The following is an 18,026-nucleotide window of genomic DNA, read 5'->3' on the forward strand; positions in this document are numbered from 1 at the left end:
CACACACACACACACACACACAATGATATTCTGAAGAAACATGAAAACATGTAACCAATGACTATCATAGTAGGAAACTCAAGTGCTATGGAAGTCAATAGATACAGGTTTTCAGCTATTTCCAAAATATATTTTTTTGTGTGTTCAACATACAAGTGAAAGTCAAACATGCCTGTTACGAGTGAGCGAGTAAATTCATTTTGGGTGAACTATCCCTTTAAACTGTCATATATGCACCATATATGCACAATATGCATCACTAAACGAGTAGGAAATGTGTAAGTACTGTATAAGATCATTTCTATGGATCATTATCAGACTAGGGTTGTTTCTCCCTAATTTGTTTGCATTTTAAGACATTTTTTTTCCAGGAATGGATTCACATGTCTACATCTAAGTTTTTTTGTTTCATTTCTAAATTGAACCAACTTCAATCCAAGTCAATTCTATTTAGTAATCAATAAAACAGTCAATGAAAAATATGTGGCACCTCATTGTTTAGTTCCATTATTTAGTACAAATTAATATGCTGTTCCAAACAGGAACAACTGAATATTTTACAAAAGATCATACTAAACATGAAAGCAAAAAGTAAAAATCCAATAAAACCAGAAATAGGAAAGTTTATTATATATTAATTATGTTACATATTAGTCACCACAGTATCCATCCTTGAAAACACTCTCATTTTTCCTGGGAGTCTCTTGTATATTACATTTATATTTGTATGATACCTTATTTACTACTCTACAAATTTGTTAATTGAATTTATTAAATGATTAAAATGTATCTGTTGTGTTTATAATGAAGCGGTGCTGGAACAATGCTCTGACTTTCAAAAGAAATAATGCCGCTCCACTCCACTAAGTAATTACTACAGTTTTTTATATATATATATATATATATATATATATATATATATATAATAATTTTTTCTGAAACAAAGTGGGAAATGTAACTGTGAACAATGATCATTTTATTTTAAAACGCTGTGTGTAAGCGAAAATAGAGTAGTTAAAAGGCAGCCTTTTAAATCCAACTAAAGATGCTACAAATGCACATCAATCTTTCTTTTTTTTAACAATTTATTTTACATGGACAGTTACTATCTTTAAAGGCCCACCTGTCTGACATTTTTTCTTAAACTGTATGTCTAGAGCTGTAGTAATAAACCTTTTTTTAGCACTAAGATCCTTAACCTCAACTTTGCTGAAAGGCAAGATCTACCCTTTAAAAAAATTGAAAATATATATATATATATATTTTAGAAATTTTTAGATATTAAATAAATAAAGCTACATTTTTAATTTGCATTTCCAGCTTGTGACATTTAATTTAACATTTTTTAACTAAAAGCACTATTTGTATTCTACTTTAAACTTTTTAATCGATGCAACCAAGACACTCTGTGAAGATGCACCTGGATGACATTTAGAGTGTGTGGACATTTAGGTGACAATCCATTGTAAACAAACACTTCAATGACTTCTGAAGGCAGCCTACTACATTAGCATTTTAAAAATGTGCTGTAATACAATCCTACTAATTATAATAATCTACTAATAATAATAATTATGGCCTACAACAATAATAAATATAGTAAAACATTATAAATTAATTCAGCAATTGTAACTGCGGTTTTGTACAAAATTTTGCGGCATCAACTCACAATGATATAAAAAGGCAAACTGCAGCTTATAGCTGGATATTATTGTGGGAGCTTAGAGCCCAATCACAACAAACATGCCATTTTTATTGGAGAGGTGCCTTTAATGGTGTTTTCCATAAGCACTGATGATGTGCCTTGTTTATTTTTCAACACGGAGCACTGTATTACATGCATAGAAAACACAGGCATGTGGCAATGTGTCATTCCCTAGCATCTCCATTTGAAATAATGAACTTTAGCACACAAAAGACACAATATGTAAACAGCCCCTTAATCGTGATCAATGGGTTGGCGACCACTCGTCTAGAGAAAATGCTTTTTAGTAAAAAAAAAAAAAAAACATTTACAGTTACTTTTACAGTTTTTCTCAGTGGCTTAAGTGCATTTCTCACAACACTGTTTACATTTGCATTTACATTTGCACAACAGTTAATGCATTTCTCAAAACAATTAGTACAAACTGCAAAACCTAGGTGATAACCTGCAAAAGCGTGTCACTTGCTCAAAATGGATAGCTCATTCTTCAAAAGCAAGTATTTATGTCAATGAAAGTGTCAGGGTCATCAAGATGAAAAGTCCTGACACCATTGTTTATGAACAAGATAGTCAGATGGCTTTGTCATGTTTTCATTATGACAGTTTACTCTGCCAATTTTTTCTAATGCAAAAAATTCAGATTTTGGTGACATCCTGAAAATGCTCAAGACAGCACTATATACTATTTGCACAGCCATTTGAAAACTACAGTAAAGTTAGACATCACTGCATTTAGTGAGGTATCAGAGTCCAAGACACTGAATATGTGTTTCACTTTTTTTTTTACTGCATATGCTTTTTACAATTCTAATTTATTCACAGCATTGTGTAAAATAATAAATACACCCATTTTTACAGCAAACATAAACCTCCTTTGGGTAGAGCTGTGCACAACTGTAAACAATATTGCAGTACATATTGGAACTGAACTGAAAATTTTCAGAAAAAAAAAGATTTAAAAAGTTTTATAAAATTAGCTTGACAGATTTTGAGCGAGCACACCTACAACGCCCTGAGTCTTTCAACGTGTCCCCTGGCCCTTACTCACCTGTTAAGGAACAGTTATATTTTTCGGGGAGTCATAATAACCCAGTAAAAAAGGTTTTAATACGACAGTACGTTGGGAAAGCGTTCAGTCCCAATAGGGAGGACGCTGCGGAGCTCACCTGCTACCCAGAGGGGAGACCTGGTGACAACCTGTGGACTAGCCCAGAGATGAGGAGTCCATGCATAAGGATGGTTAGCGGGGAGGGAAGACACAAACCCGCCTAGAAGGGGGGATTAAACCATGGCTGATTGAGCATATGGGATCGCCAGCGGGGATCACGCATAGCTATACCCAGAACGCGGGCTGACCAGCGGGCATGCCAACAACTTAACGGGCCAACACCTGACTCCTAAGCTGAATCAGATGCTGGGGGCCTCGGAGGAACTCTGCAGGGTTCGCCAAATGGGGAACTGAAATGACAAAGCTAAAAAAGCGCACGTATCTCCGGGTTAGGGAGAATGGCACAGCAAGCGTGATTCGACACCTCAACCGAATCGTTTCCTCAATCACCAAGGGTTACCTAATACCCTTGAGGAAACCGGCTCCACTCGCAGAATGTAAAACCTTGCAAATGTGTTGGATGTCACCCAACCTGCAGCTCTACAAATGTCTGTCAGAGAGGCGCCGCGTGCTAACGCCCAGGAGGATGCGACGCTCCGAGTGGAGTGTGCTCTCACCCCCGGGGGACACGGCTCACCCTGAATCTGATAAGCGAGGGAGAAGGCATCCATTATCCAGTGGGCCAACCTCTGTTTAGATACGGCATTTCCCTTCAGCCAACCACCGTAGCAGACAAAGAGCTGGTCAAAGGATTTAGCTCTGAGTGCGGTCCACATATATTCACAAAGAGCGAACAGGACACAACAATGAAAGGGCTGGGTCTGCCTCCTCCGCGAACAGCGCTTGCAGGCTCACTACTTGATCCTTAAACGGCGTGGTAGGAACCTTGGGCATATAGCCGGGCCGGGGTCCCAGGACAATGAGAGTAGGCCGGCCCGAATTCTAGGCACGAGAGGGAGAAACACTGCCAACAGCTCTAGGCAGTTGATATGCCAATGCAGCTGGGTTCGCTTCCACAGGTCCGCAACACACGGCCCCCCAACCCGTACTAGAGGCATCTGTCAAAACGACAACATGCCTGGACGCCTGACCTAGGGGCACTCCGGCCCGTAGGAAGGACGGGTCCCTCCAGGGGGTGAGGGTGCGGTGACACAGCATAGTGACAGTCACTCGGTGTGTGCCCGAGTGCCATGCGCGTCTGGGGACCCGATCGTGAAGCCAATGCTGTAGTGGTCTCATATGGAGCAATCCGAGCGGCATGGCTGCTGATACCATATGCCCCAGGAGCCTCTGAAAAGATTTCCGGGGGACCACCTTTTTCCTGTCGAACTCTCTCAGACAGTTCAGCATTAGCTCGACGCGTTCTCGTGAGAGGCGCGCCTCCATGGTGATCGAGTCCAGCTCCAACCCGAGAAAGGAGATGCTCTTATCTCGGTTGACCTGAAACCCCAACAGGCGGAGGTGCCAGAGCACCTTGTCTCTGTGCATAATCAATTGTTCCCGAGAGAGGGCTAAAATCAGCCAGTCAACGAGATAATTGCGCATGCGGATGCCCGCGAGCCGAAGGGGCTTAAGTGCACATTCCGTGAGCTTGGTGAAAACCTGCGGAGACAGAGAAAGCCCGAAGGGGAGGACCCGTACTGCCATGCTTGACCTTCAAACGCAAACTGCAGTTTTGTGGCGTGGAAGTATGGAGACATGGAAATACGCATCCTTCAGGTCTATTCCTGCAAACCAATCCCGAGGACGAAAGCATTGGGTGATGCGCTTCTGCATAAGCATTCTGAACCGCAGCCTGTGAAGGCAGCGGTTCAAAATTTGCAGATCTAGGATTGGCCATAGCCCACTGCTCTTTTTGGGCACGATGAAGTACTGGCTGTAAAACCCGCCCTCCATTTCGGCTGGAGGGACCGGCTCGATTGCATCCTTTGCCAGGAGGACAGCAATCTCCTCTTGCAAGACAGGGGCAGACGCAGGGCTGACCCTGGTGAAATACACGCCCGTGAACCTGGGAGGCCGTTTCGCGAACTGTATCGCTTAGCCGAGTCTGATCGTACGGATGAGCCATTGCGATGGGCCGGCCTGCGCTAACCAGGCAAGCAGAGCCCCCTCAAGTGATCTCACCCACACGATCGCTGACATGGCAGCGGCGGGGCAGCGTGGAGTGAGTGGGCTCACCCGGGAAGCACTGGGGTCCCATGGGGGAGCAGGAGACAAGATGCTCTCGTCTCGCACCCGAACTCCAGAGGAGGGGCTGGGAGTGGGAGAGAAAGGAGACCGTTCTCTCGCGCTCCATGAGCCATTGGCGAAATGCACCCATCCTGCGAGCTGGAAGGCATAGCGTCCCAGACTGGCAGTGTTCGGGCTGTCACATCTGGAGAAGGGGAAAAATACTCTTTCATTGAGGATTTGATGGTGTGTTTTTTTTCCCCACCGTTACATGAAGTGCCCCACCCTCCAGCGGGGAAAGAGCAAATTCGCTCCTACGATGGCCCGTCTTAGGGACGCTTTGCGGTTTGTTTACCGATTTTAGCGGCGCCCTGGGGCGGGGGACGCTGGTTGCCTGCGAGATGCCGTAGGCGGGCACAGCAGAGCAAAAGCTACAGGCGAGCGTCCTCTGCGAAAAGCAGTGGATGTGGATGGCTCAGCGGGGGAGGAGCAGTCATACAATTCCGCCAATAGAGATATCGTCCATCGCCTCCGACTGCTCCATCACCGGCGTGAATTCCTGGCCGAATTCACTGACGGTGTCGCCGAACAGGCCAGCCTGGGATATGGGTGAGTTAAAAAAGCGAACTTTGTCAACAACACACATATCACCAGGTTTAGCCTGAGGTGGCGTTCCTGGACCATGAATGTGATCATCGTCCTTCCCAGGGCACACACAGCTGATTTTTTTTTTTTTTTTAAGAGGTTGCGGTGCGGAGCTCATGCTTAGTCCTGGGTCGGAACCATGCTTGCGCAGCCGGGCTAGCGCCTGCGCTTGGTAGTGCTGGTAGGTGGCCATAGCATGCATGGTGAGGGCGAAGGCGCACGCAGCACACTGCGTGAGCCTACTGTGCCCATCTAGGAAGAAGAGGATGGGGAGGCTAAAAGGTCTTGCCTTCATCCTCCACATCACACCCCTCTAATCGGTCCGCCCGCGAGATAAACCATCTCCAGAGCCACGGCCGAAGCAGCCTAGGAGAGCACAGCCATAAAGTCTGCTTCTAGTTTCGACGCCGCGCTCATACCGGTGGGAGAGAGTAGGTTCGAATCCTCATCAGACCTTGACAGCCCACCCTCCAAGGATGGTGAGGACAGAAGCGCACGCAAACCGGGCAGAAAAAAAGTGCCCTCAAAACTGCGTGAGTTTACTGTGCACTTCCGGGAAGAAGGGGACGGGAGGCTTTGAAGGTCATGCCTCCTTATATCCTCCGCATAACACCCATCTAGTCGGTCCGGCCATGGGGCTGGGGGATAAACCATCACCAGACCCACGGCCGAAGCAGCCCGGGAAAGCACGGCCATCATGTCTGCTTTTTAGATGCCAACGCCGCGCTCTCCATCCCGGAGGGAGGGAGCAAGCGTGTTCGCATTCTCATCAGACAATGACAGCCCATCCTCCAATGCAGCGATGGACATCTGACCCTCTCTGTCATCATGTGAGAGAGCGACCATCCAAGGACGAAGCGCTTCTCTTCACCTGAAGCTTGGATGGAGCACGTGGAGGAGCGAGAGGTCAGCAGCCCGAGGGCAGAGGATTTACTTCCACTGTAACCCTCAGATCTGCCCGAGTGCCAACCGCAGTGCGGGTGACAGCTGGGGTGGGTCGCTCTTTTGCAATAGCGAGCCGCAATCTTAACTGCGCAACAGACATGACATCGCATTAACATGCTGGACCCCCAGACATGAAACCCTGTGCTCGTGCCCATCATCCGGGGACAGGAAACCACCGCATCCAGAAACGCATGGTCAGAGTGACGCCTTGAAAAAGACGCACTGCACGACCATGTTGCTCTTTTAGGAAAGCTTTTTTTCCTATATACAAACCACTCTTGGAGGACTGGACCCAAAGGCAAGAGAGAAAAACCCAGCTCGACCATCTGCCACTGCGTATACACGCTCTGGACTGGGAGAAGCTGCTTCTCGATCTCTCTCTGTAGACACAGGTTGAAGATATCCTCAAAAACTCTCTCAGAAGCTTCGTGAAAGGCTCTGAAAGCGAAAAGGTTGTTGAGCATGGCACTGGCTGCGTCTTTATAGCATGATTGATTGTCATTGACGCCAGCTGTGCACACTGACGCCGCCAAGTCATTGGTATTTCATTCAGATGATTGGTTTCTGATGAAATCCCCCATAGTGGAAGTTTCCACATAGCATTGGAGTACCCCATCCGAAGGGAAACTGTAATATCCTATTTTTGAAATAAAGAGATTATATCATAACATATAAGATTATAGAATAAGAAGATATATGAATAAGAATATGGTGCCCAATCTTCATTGATTGCACACTCCACCAGTAAGAGCAGAGTATGAAGGTTTAATTATCAGAGTAATAGCATAGTTTTGCTTAAAATATTACAGTGAAAACAAAATTATGGGTGACATTTCAGAGTTTAAATGCGGACAAATTGTTGGTGCGCATCTCGCTGGCACATCTGTGACCAAGACAGCAAGTCTTTGTGATGTATCAAGAGCCACGGTATCCAGGGTAATGCCAGCATACCACCAAGAAGGATGAACCACATTCATGTCCTGTGCCAACCCGAATTGTATCCAAAAAAACAAAACACAACAAAAAAAAATTAAAACTGCCCAACTCACTGCAGAATTAAATGTGCACCTTAAATCTCCTTTTTCCACCAAAACTGCTCATCGGGGGGTCCACGGGGTCAATAACCATGACTGGACTGGTATAACCAAACCTTTTTTCACTTTTGCCAATGCCAAGGATCGGTTTTGCCCAGAAGAATGCAAAGAATGGGCCTTAGATTACCTGTCACTGAGAAAAGATGAAGGATGCCTACTGTACTGACTTCTCACATTAAATTTATCTCACATATAAATAAAATGTCCCTGAAGTAATCAGCATTTTAATTTGCAGTGTATAAGGTGAAAAAATGTTTACAGTGTAATACTAGTCACATCTTATAAGAGTGATTTATGCCTATATCCTCCTTAAACAAGCCTTAAAGACATTTCCCAGCAGCGGTCCGTGCATTCATTATCACTTTGCATAAAGCAAAAAAAAAAAAAACACACATATACAAGCAATGTTCAGCTACTGTACATCACATTTTGAAACATAAAACAAAAGAAAATACTCTGCTGTATTGGGCTTCTTTAGTAAAAGTCATGTATTGGAGATTCAGCTTGATGATAGTAATATAGTAATGTAATAGATTACTTTTGTTGAAAGGATATCTTGACAAACTTTTTGGTAACTCGTCCAAGAGACTTGCTGGACAGTTGTCTCAAAAATAAACTTTGATTGATGAATTCAAGTTTCAGCAGGTGTTTATTATTGAGGAGAACTCATTTATGAACATTAATTTCATGAAAAGTTACAGTACAGTAGTAAATTTCCATATGCTGTAGTTTAGAGTCCCTGTGTAAATAAACAACTTATTAAATACAACCGAATATTCAAACATATATGATAGTTAGCAATTATTAACGTATAACAGTTTAAAACCATCCCACCATCAAACTATTTTCCAGTTACATGACATGAGTCTTTTCCTGCCCTATGACATCATTGCTTACACTCTCAGATATTCATCCATTTTAATTTTGTCAATAAAAGGGCATCTTGCTTTATCAATTGAATGCATTTGACATTCACAGTGGAACTCAATCGGGATGCTTATCTTGCTTTCTATATTTTTGCTTTTCAATGAACCTTTTACAAAGGCAGAAGACATCATTTGTCAAAAAATGGGAGATCCTAAGTATGCGTTGTTTTCAAAAGTTGGAGACGTAACTATTGGAGGAATTTTTTCAATCCGCAGTGTAGAAATATTACCTTCATTTGAATTTACACAAAAACCACAGCTTCTGTCATGCTCCAGGTTTGTAACATTTTATTTGGGAAATGATTTCAGGGACATTCCAGAATAAGTACTCAATATTAATAAAATGTACTGCATACTACGCTTAGTATGTGGATTTATGCTTATAAATTAATATAACATCTGAAATATTGTGACAGTGTTAATCTAAGAGATTTCCGGATGGCTCAAATTATGATCTTTGCCATTGAGGAGATTAACAGAAGTGAAAGTTTGCTACCAAATGTTTCGATTGGGTACAAAATCTTTGATAGCTGTGGTTCAAGACTCTCTTCTATTAGTGCAACCATGTCACTGATGAATGATCAGGAGTTTCCAGAAGGAAACATATGCAATAGACAATCTCCAATACATGCTATCATAGGAGAAACTGAGTCTTCTGCCACAGTGATTCTGTCCAGAACTACAGGACCTTTCAAAATTCCAGTGGTAAGGAGCAAAGATTCTTATGCTTGACAAGACTTACTGATTAATAATTTGGTCTAATGTATTGTTTTGTTTTTTTAGATAAGTCACTCAGCCACATGTGAATGTCTCAGCAATAGAAGAGATTACCCATCATTCTTCAGGACTATTGCTAGTGATTACCACCAAAGCAGAGCACTTGCATACATTGTAAAATACTTTGGGTGGTCTTGGGTGGGAGCTGTGAACAGTGACAATGATTATGGAAACAATGGAATGGCCATATTTCTTAAAACAGCACAAGAGGAAGGGATTTGTGTGGAGTACTCTGTTAAATTCTACCGAACAGAGCCGGAAAAGCTTCAAAAAGTGGTTGAGACTATGAAAAGAAGCACCACAAAAATAATCATTGCATTTCTTTCTCGTGTTGAAATGGTCAAACTACTTGAGCAACTAAGCATTCAGAACATTTCAGGCTTTCAAGTAATTGGTGTGGAAGCATGGACAACTGCAAAAAGTTTGATCACTCCAAACAGTTTTCATATTCTTGGAGGGACACTGGGGTTTGCAGTGAGGAAAATCGACACTGAAGGGTTTTCAGATTACGTTATAAAATCATTCTGGGACTCAGCTTTTCCATGCTTAAAGGGGAATTCTTCTCAATTAAAAATTAATTGCAGCAGTTATAAGGACCTACTTGTGCTGAAAAATGACAATGAAGATGTGCCTGAGCAGAGATATGCTAGCAATGTCTATAAAGCAGTTTACGCTGTGGCTCATTCATTGCACAGTCTGCTCAACTGCAAAGAAAAAAAAGGTTGTCAAAAAAACCTCACAATACAACCATACCAGGTAAAAAAAAAAAAAAGATTATATATGAGACCATTTATGTTCGACAATTCATTAAAATTAAATGTGTCTTTCATTAGATGGTTGAGGCTTTAAAGAAGGTCAATTTTACAATAAAATTTGGGGATCGTGTGTGGTTTGACAGTACTGGTGCCACAATTGCCCAATATGAGGTTGTGAATTGGCAGCAGGACTCTGATGGATTCATACAATTTAAACCAGTGGGATACTATGATGCTTCATTGCCCCCAGACCAGCGTTTTGTTGTTAAAACTGAAAACATAATCTGGGCTGGGGGAAAGCTAAAGGTGAATGTCAATATCTTGGTTTTTAAAGAAGCTTAAGTAATATAAATAATTTTAAAATTAAAGACTACATCATTGTTGAGTAAAAAAAAAAGATCATGCTTCTTTAACACACACATAATAGTTGCAATGATATCATTGGATTATTTTAATAACTTTATCTGTATAATGTTTTTTGTTTTAAATGTAGAAGCCAAAGTCTGTGTGCAGTGCGAGCTGTCCTCCAGGCACCAGGAAGGCTGCACAGAAAGAAAGACCTGTCTGCTGTTATGACTGTATTCCATGTGCAGAAGGAGAAATCAGTAATGAGACAGGTAGACAGTTTCAAATAAAATGTATAAGCTGTTCTTTTTGCTTTCTTCTTCTATTCTTTAAGATGCAGTTTTTAATCAAAGGACTTCATACATAAAAACATTTTTTTTTCTTTCCTCTAACCACAATAACCAACTTTTCTTCCAGATTCAGTTAACTGCAAGCAGTGTCCAGGGGAATACTGGTGTAACACTGAGAAAAATAAATGTGTGTTCAAATCTGTGGAGTTTTTGTCATTCACAGAAATTATGGGTATAGTGTTAGTCTTTTTCTCACTGTTTGGAGTAGGATTAACTATGCTGGTGGCCATTCTCTTTTACAACAAGAAGGATACTCCCATAGTAAAAGCCAACAACTCAGAGTTGAGCTTCCTGCTGCTCTTTTCACTGACTCTGTGTTTCCTCTGTTCACTTACTTTCATTGGTCGGCCCACTGAGTGGTCCTGTATGTTGCGTCATACAACATTTGGGATCACTTTTGTCCTCTGCATCTCCTGTGTTTTAGGAAAAACAATAGTGGTGTTAATGGCCTTCAAAGCCACACTTCCAAGAAGTAATGTAATGAAATGGTTTGGGCCTGTACAACAAAGACTCAGTGTTCTTGCCTTTACACTTATACAGGTTATCATCTGTGTGCTTTGGTTAACAATATCGCCTCCATTTCCCAACAAAAATATGAAATATTATAAGGAAAAAATCATTCTTGAATGCAGTCTGGGTGCTACAATATGTTTTTCTGCAGTTTTATTTTACATTGGTCTGCTGGCTATCTTATGTTTCATTTTGGCTTTTCTAGCTCGTAAGCTCCCTGATAACTTCAATGAGGCCAAATTCATCACATTCAGTATGCTCATATTCTGTGCTGTATGGATCACATTTATTCCGGCTTATGTTAGTTCTCCTGGGAAATTTACTGTAGCTGTGGAGATATTTGCTATATTGGCCTCAAGCTTTGGTTTACTATTTTGTATATTTGTGCCAAAATGTTATATAATTCTGTTCAAAAATGAACAAAACACAAAACAACATATGATGGGGAAGATTTCATATAAGTCTTAAAAAAAATAAAAATAAAAAATAAATAAATAAATGTATATATATATATATATATATATATATATATATATATATATATATATATATATATATATATATATATATATATATATATAGATAGATATATATGTATATATATATGGGGTGGAACAGTGGCTCTTTCTGTTTAGAGTTTGCATGTTCTCCCCATGTTGGTGTGGGTTTCTTCCAGGTGCTACGGTTTCCCCCACAGTTCAAAGACTTGGTATAGATTAATTGAATTAACTAAATTGGCCAGAGTGTGTGTGTGTGTGTGTGAATGTGAGTGTGTATGGGTGTTTCCCAGTATACTGGGCTGCAGATGGAAGGGCATCCGCTGAGTAAAACATATGCTGGATAAGTTGGCGGTTCATTCCGCTTTTCTGACCCCTGAAAAATAAGGGACTAAGCCTAAGGAAAATAAATTATGAACATATATTATATATGTGCATGTGTGTGTGGCTAACATTAGCACACTAATATTGCAGTGGTTTGCCTACTTTGTAATAATATTATTTTACAATTTAGATTTTTTTGTGTATTTTACATTGGATCATAGAGACCTTTCCAGAAGCAACACTGGAACACCAAAGTTAAACTGGCTGTCAACTTGAAATCTTCATTGTTTGCCAGTGCATGATTGCTGTTTGTTAATGTGGCAATATCTTTAAATATGTTGTGCTTCCCTGTCTCATAAACTTCATTTAAAAAAGAAAAAAGGAATATATATATATATATATATATATATATATATATATATATATATATATATATATATATATATATTTGTTTCAAGAATTCTGGATTCACTGTTTGTGGACCTTCTATATGTATGCTAGTCTGACAAAACCAATGATAAACAAGAAAAGTTACATGCAATTCAATTATTCATGCAATTATTCTGACACTGCAGAGGATGTTTAGATTCGGAGAAAAAAATAAAGCATTACATAGATATGCTAATTATGAGTGTTGCGTCTGAAAAACACTATATAAACAATCACATCACCATAAAAAGAGTAAGGGAGGGTGCTCTGAGTCACTGTGATGTTTGGTTTGGGGTTTTTGCTGCTCTGCAGCATTAAAGCCAAGGAGGTAGAGTCAAATTGCAATATGATAGGCAAACCAGAGAACCCCCTACTCTCCCAGGATGGAGACGTTATCATTGGAGGAGCTTTTTCAATACACAACAATATAAATGTAAAAATTCCATCATTTACAGAAAAACCTCATCATCTAATGTGCACCAGGTTTGTTACTTGTCTTCTTCTGTTTTATAAATGTAACAGTGTTATGAAAATTATCATATGCAATAAATGTTTGTAATAAATATTTAATATGTAATAGCGTTTATTTAGTAAAATATTACACTAGTCATCGTTACATGTTTACACCAATAACCTTTCCACTTTCTATAATCTCTCTCTCTCTCTCTTAAATTAGCCTTAATTTGAGAGAACTCCACTTTGCTCAGACCATGATCTTTGCAATTGAAGAAATTAACAGCAAGAAAAGCTTACTTCCAAACATTTCAATTGGATACCAAATATTTGACAGCTGTGGTTCCACATTAGCCTCTATGAGGTCATCGATGGCTTTGATAAATGGTCAGGAGCTGACAGCAGAACATACCTGCTCTGGAAAACCAGCAGTTAAAGCCATTATTGGAGAATCTGAGTCTTCCTCAACTATTGTACTGTCTAGAGCAGCAGGGCCATTCAACATTCCTGTGGTAAATTATATGTGTTGTATGATAGAAATCTGTCTCTCTCTTTATATACAGTTAAAGTCAGAATTATTAGCCCCCTTCTGATTTTTTAAAATCTTTTTTAAACATTTCACAGTATGTCTGATAATGTTTTTCTTCATGAGAAAGTCTCATTTGTTTGGGGTTTTTTTTCTGGCTAGTATAAAACCAGTAAAAAAAACAAAAACATTTCAAAGTCTAAATTATTAGCCCCTTTAAGCATTTTTTTTCTAATAGTCTACAAAACAAATCATTGTCAACTTGCCTAATTACTCTAACCTGCCTAGTTAACCTAATTAACCTAGTTAAGCCTTTAAATGTCACTTTAAGCTGTATAGAAGTGTGTTGAAAAATATCTAGGAAAATATTATGTACTGTCATTATGACGAAGATAAAATAAATCGGTTATTAGAAATTAGTTATTTAAACTATTATGTTTAGAAATGGGTTGAAAAAAAATCTGCTCTCCGTTAAACAGAAATTGGGGGAAAAAATAAACAGGGGGCTAATAATTCTGACTTCAACTGTGTGTGTATATATATATATATATATATATATATATATATATATATATATATATATAATAATTCATATGCTCTGTTTGACAGATTAGCCATTTTGCTACTTGTGCCTGCCTGAGCAATAGAAAGCAGTTTCCATCTTTCTTCAGAACTATTCCAAGTGATTACTACCAGAGCAGAGCACTGGCACAGTTAGTCAAACACCTTGGGTGGACCTGGATTGGAGCAGTGAGAAGCGACAACGACTATGGAAACAATGGCATGGCAACATTTGTAGAGGTAGCTGAAAAAGAAGGAGTGTGCATTGAGTATTCAGAGGCCATATCAAGGACAAATTCCAAAGACAAGATTGCCAAGGTCGTTGAAGTAATAAAAAAAGGCAATGCTAAAGTTCTCATGGCATTTCTGGCACAGGGTGAAATGGATGTGTTGCTGGACGAGCTTATCAGGCAAAATGTTATTGGGCTACAATGGGTAGGCAGTGAATCTTGGATTACATCAAGTTACTTGGCAACTGAAAGAGTTTCAAACATCCTTGGTGGTGCAATTGGCTTTACAATTATCAAGTCAAAAATTCCCGGCCTGAAAGAATTCCTAATTAAAGTCGGTCCATCCCAGAACCTTTCAGATGCTCTTCTAGGGGAATTTTGGGAGATGGTGTTTGGTTGTTGTCTCTCTCCTACAGTCTGCCCTAATTCTGAGCATGCAACATTTTGTGATGGATCTGAAAATCTGAGCAATGTTAGTAATGTGTTCACAGACGTATCTGAGCTAAGGATTTCAAATAATGTTTATAAGGCAGTCTATGCTATCGCTTATGCACTGCATAACACAATAGCTTGCAAAACCTTAAATGGTGGAAATGAAAACAAAAGATGTGGAGATATGGATTTATTGGTTTCCAGCCAAGTGAGTGATTCTTGTAACCATGTTTAAAATGTTCTGAAATATCTAACACATTATATCAAAGTAAATACAACTATAATAATAAAATCACAGGTCCTGCATTCACTTCAAAATGTGAATTTCACAATGGACTCAGGCGAGACAGTGTACTTTGACAAAAATGGGGATCCTATGGCAAGATATGAGCTAGTAAACTGGCAGAAAAATGGAGCAGGGGAAACAAAGTTAATCACTGTAGGACAATATGATGCCTCGCTATCCAGTGAACAGCAGTTTGTGATTAATTCGTTTGATATAATTTGGGCAGGAGACAGTCCCACGGTATGTACATAGTAAATGCATTATGTTGAAGTCAATACAAATGAAAAATATGAAAAGCAGTCCAACGAAGTAAGAATGTGTAAACATGACAGAAACCAATCTCAGTGTGCAGTGAGAGCTGCCAGCCAGGATTCAGGCAAGCTGCGATAAAAGGAAGACCAGTATGCTGCTTTGAATGTTTGCAGTGCCCATCTGGAGAAATTAGCAATCCTACTGGTGAGACAACCAGTAACTTGATACATAAAAACACAAACACCATTTAATGTCAAGATCTACATTTGATGTAATGCACAACTAATAGCATTTTTAATATTTCCTCAACACCATACCAGAGAATTATGCATGTATAATAATATGTATTTTATATTTGTTATTCATTTTTAGATTCTGCGGAATGCATCAAATGTCCATTAGAATACTGGTCAAATAAAAACCACAGCATCTGTGTTCTCAAAAAGGTGGAATTCCTTTCATTTGAGGAAAACATGGGAATTCTTTTGACTGCATTCTCATTAACCGGGGTTACTTTAACAATTGCAGTTGCGGTAGTGTTTTACCAATTTATAGACACACCTCTTGTTAAGGCTAGCAATACAGAACTGAGCTTTTTGTTGCTCTTTTCATTGTCTCTGTGCTTTCTCTGTTCACTTACTTTCATTGGTCGGCCCACAGAGTGGTCCTGTATGTTGCGTCATTCATCATTTGGGGTCACTTTTGCTCTTTGTATGTCTTGTGTTCTGACAAGGACAATAGCCGTAGTAATGGCCTTCAAGACCACAGTGCCTGGTTTAGGGGTTCCTCATTGTTCATTACCTTTCCAAAGAATCAGTGTTTTCTGTTGCACTGTTTTTCAGGTGGTGATATGTATCCTGTGGCTAGCACTAGCTCGTCCAATGCCATTTAAAAATAGCATGTATTCGTTAGATAAAATTATACTTGAATGTGATCTAGGTTCAGCTATAGGTTTCTGGGCTGTGCTGGGTTATATTGGATTGTTATCGGTGCTGTGTTTCTTTTTGGCTTTTCTGGCTAGAAAACTGCCTGATAATTTCAATGAAGCCAAATTTATTACATTCAGTATGGTCATATTCTGTGCTGTTTGGATCACCTTTATACCAGCATATATCAGTTCTCCTGGAAAACTTACAGTAGCTGTTGAAATATTTGCCATTTTAGCTTCTACATTTGGTTTGTTGTTCTGTATATTTACACCAAAATGCTACATTATTATATTCAAGCCAGAACAAAACACAAGGAAACATATCATGGGCAAAACTTACAGTAAATCACAATAAATTCATGCTGCTTCAAGTACTATATAGGGAACCATGATTTAGATATGGCTGTAGTCATTCTGGAAACATACAATGCGAAGAAAACATTTTGTTTAATTGCTTCTGCTTTCTACTATTGTAAAGCTTGAAATCTGCAAAACATACTGTAAGCATGGCAATATACAGCAAAACTGTTTTAAATTGTTTATTAGCAGTTGTAATAAATAAAATAACTAATATGGTAATGAAAATTTTGTTTAGACCTCTTTCTGGTGAGACATATTTGTACCTAATCTAGACTGACAGATTAAACTGTAGCGCTGAACTGACAGAGTACAGGTCCAAATGTGGCCTATTGAAGTTACAGCAGCTGGCTAAAGGTGTGAAATCAAGAACGGATAGGAAATGTCATATAAGAGGACACTGGGCACCTCACTCATAATTGACATATTAGAATGTTGACGTCATTAATTTTGTCATATTTTCACATGGATTCAGAATAAATTATGGTAACTAATTATGAAGACTAAATATATAAACTCACTGACTGAGTTTACACTGCTTTTTTCTTCACGCTGTATGGTGTCAGTGCAACTATAAACAAGGATGCTCAACACACAAGAGTGGTTGTGGAAGTAACTAATATTGATCTCAAATTCTGCATAAAGAGAATGGAAATGTGTTTTTATAATGAACCAAACATTAGGCTTTCAAACCCCGCAACAACCTCGTGCAATTATCTGGTCTTCATCCTAACCCAGGAACAATCCAAGAGTAAATTCCCACTGCCTTCCAAGCAAAAACTGTTGATATAGGATATAGTGCTCAATCAAACTGATTACTCCCCTGCAGCATACCTGTAGAGGGAGCACAGACATGGCAGACGAGCAGTAAAAAAGCAGCAGCCGTGACACCCTCCCCCTTACAAAAAAGAACAGTTTCTAATAAATTACCAACACCATGCCATGGCACTAAAGGCATTTTAAATGATATAAAAAATGCTATACAATACCATAATCCATTGAAGACTTCCTTCCCAATAAGGAAGCACAACATATGTATGAAATAAAAAAGTAAGAATTACATACATTCAATATATATTATTAAAAAAAAAAACACTTATGCATTCAATACAATAATCCTCCAAAATAAGGATGTTCATTCATTTTCTTTTCGGCTTAGTCCCTTTATTAATCTGGGGGTTGCCACAGTGGTATGAACCGCCAACTTATCCAGCATATTACGCAGCGGATGCCCTTCCAGCTGCAACCCATTACATCCATACAAACTCATTCACACACATCCACTATGGACAATTTTAGCTTACCCAATTCACCTATAAGCACATGTCTTTGGACTTGCGAGGGAAACCGGAGCATGGGAAGCCAAGCCAACATGGGGAGAACATGCAAACTCCACACAGAAACGCCAACTGACCCACCTGA

General features: G+C 39.7%; 2 protein-coding genes across 2 annotated transcripts; both read left to right on the top strand.

Annotated features, from left to right (window-relative positions):
* The first annotated feature begins 8,659 nt into the window (after nt 1-8,659).
* Nucleotides 8,660-11,797, top strand: LOC130245657 (extracellular calcium-sensing receptor). The gene is made up of 6 exons (XM_056478407.1): nt 8,660-8,868; nt 9,009-9,297; nt 9,376-10,125; nt 10,203-10,430; nt 10,618-10,741; nt 10,887-11,797. The coding sequence occupies exons 1-6, from the start codon at nt 8,660-8,662 to the stop codon at nt 11,795-11,797; spliced, it is 2,511 nt and encodes an 836-aa protein (XP_056334382.1).
* Nucleotides 11,798-12,859: 1,062 nt separating this feature from the next.
* Nucleotides 12,860-16,602, top strand: LOC130245732 (extracellular calcium-sensing receptor). Its single transcript, XM_056478493.1, has 6 exons — nt 12,860-13,062; nt 13,256-13,544; nt 14,168-14,989; nt 15,080-15,307; nt 15,400-15,523; nt 15,692-16,602. The coding sequence occupies exons 1-6, from the start codon at nt 12,860-12,862 to the stop codon at nt 16,600-16,602; spliced, it is 2,577 nt and encodes an 858-aa protein (XP_056334468.1).
* The last annotated feature ends 1,424 nt before the right edge of the window (nt 16,603-18,026 follow it).

The sequence above is a fragment of the Danio aesculapii genome, chromosome 18 (genome assembly GCF_903798145.1).
Source record: "Danio aesculapii chromosome 18, fDanAes4.1, whole genome shotgun sequence".
NCBI lineage: Eukaryota > Metazoa > Chordata > Actinopteri > Cypriniformes > Danionidae > Danio > Danio aesculapii.

Excerpts from the sequence above, each read along its gene's own strand:
- LOC130245657 (XM_056478407.1), top strand. The coding sequence starts at position 8,660 with ATGCTTATCTTGCTTTCTATATTTTTGCTTTTCAATGAACCTTTTACA. Across the intron at positions 10,126-10,202 it reads TCACAATACAACCATACCAG|ATGGTTGAGGCTTTAAAGAA; the intron begins GTAAAAAAAAAA and ends GTCTTTCATTAG. Across the intron at positions 10,742-10,886 it reads AGAAATCAGTAATGAGACAG|ATTCAGTTAACTGCAAGCAG; the intron begins GTAGACAGTTTC and ends CTTTTCTTCCAG.
- LOC130245732 (XM_056478493.1), top strand. The coding sequence starts at position 12,860 with ATGTTTGGTTTGGGGTTTTTGCTGCTCTGCAGCATTAAAGCCAAGGAG. Across the intron at positions 13,063-13,255 it reads CATCATCTAATGTGCACCAG|CCTTAATTTGAGAGAACTCC; the intron begins GTTTGTTACTTG and ends CTCTTAAATTAG. Across the intron at positions 15,308-15,399 it reads GGGCAGGAGACAGTCCCACG|AAACCAATCTCAGTGTGCAG; the intron begins GTATGTACATAG and ends TAAACATGACAG.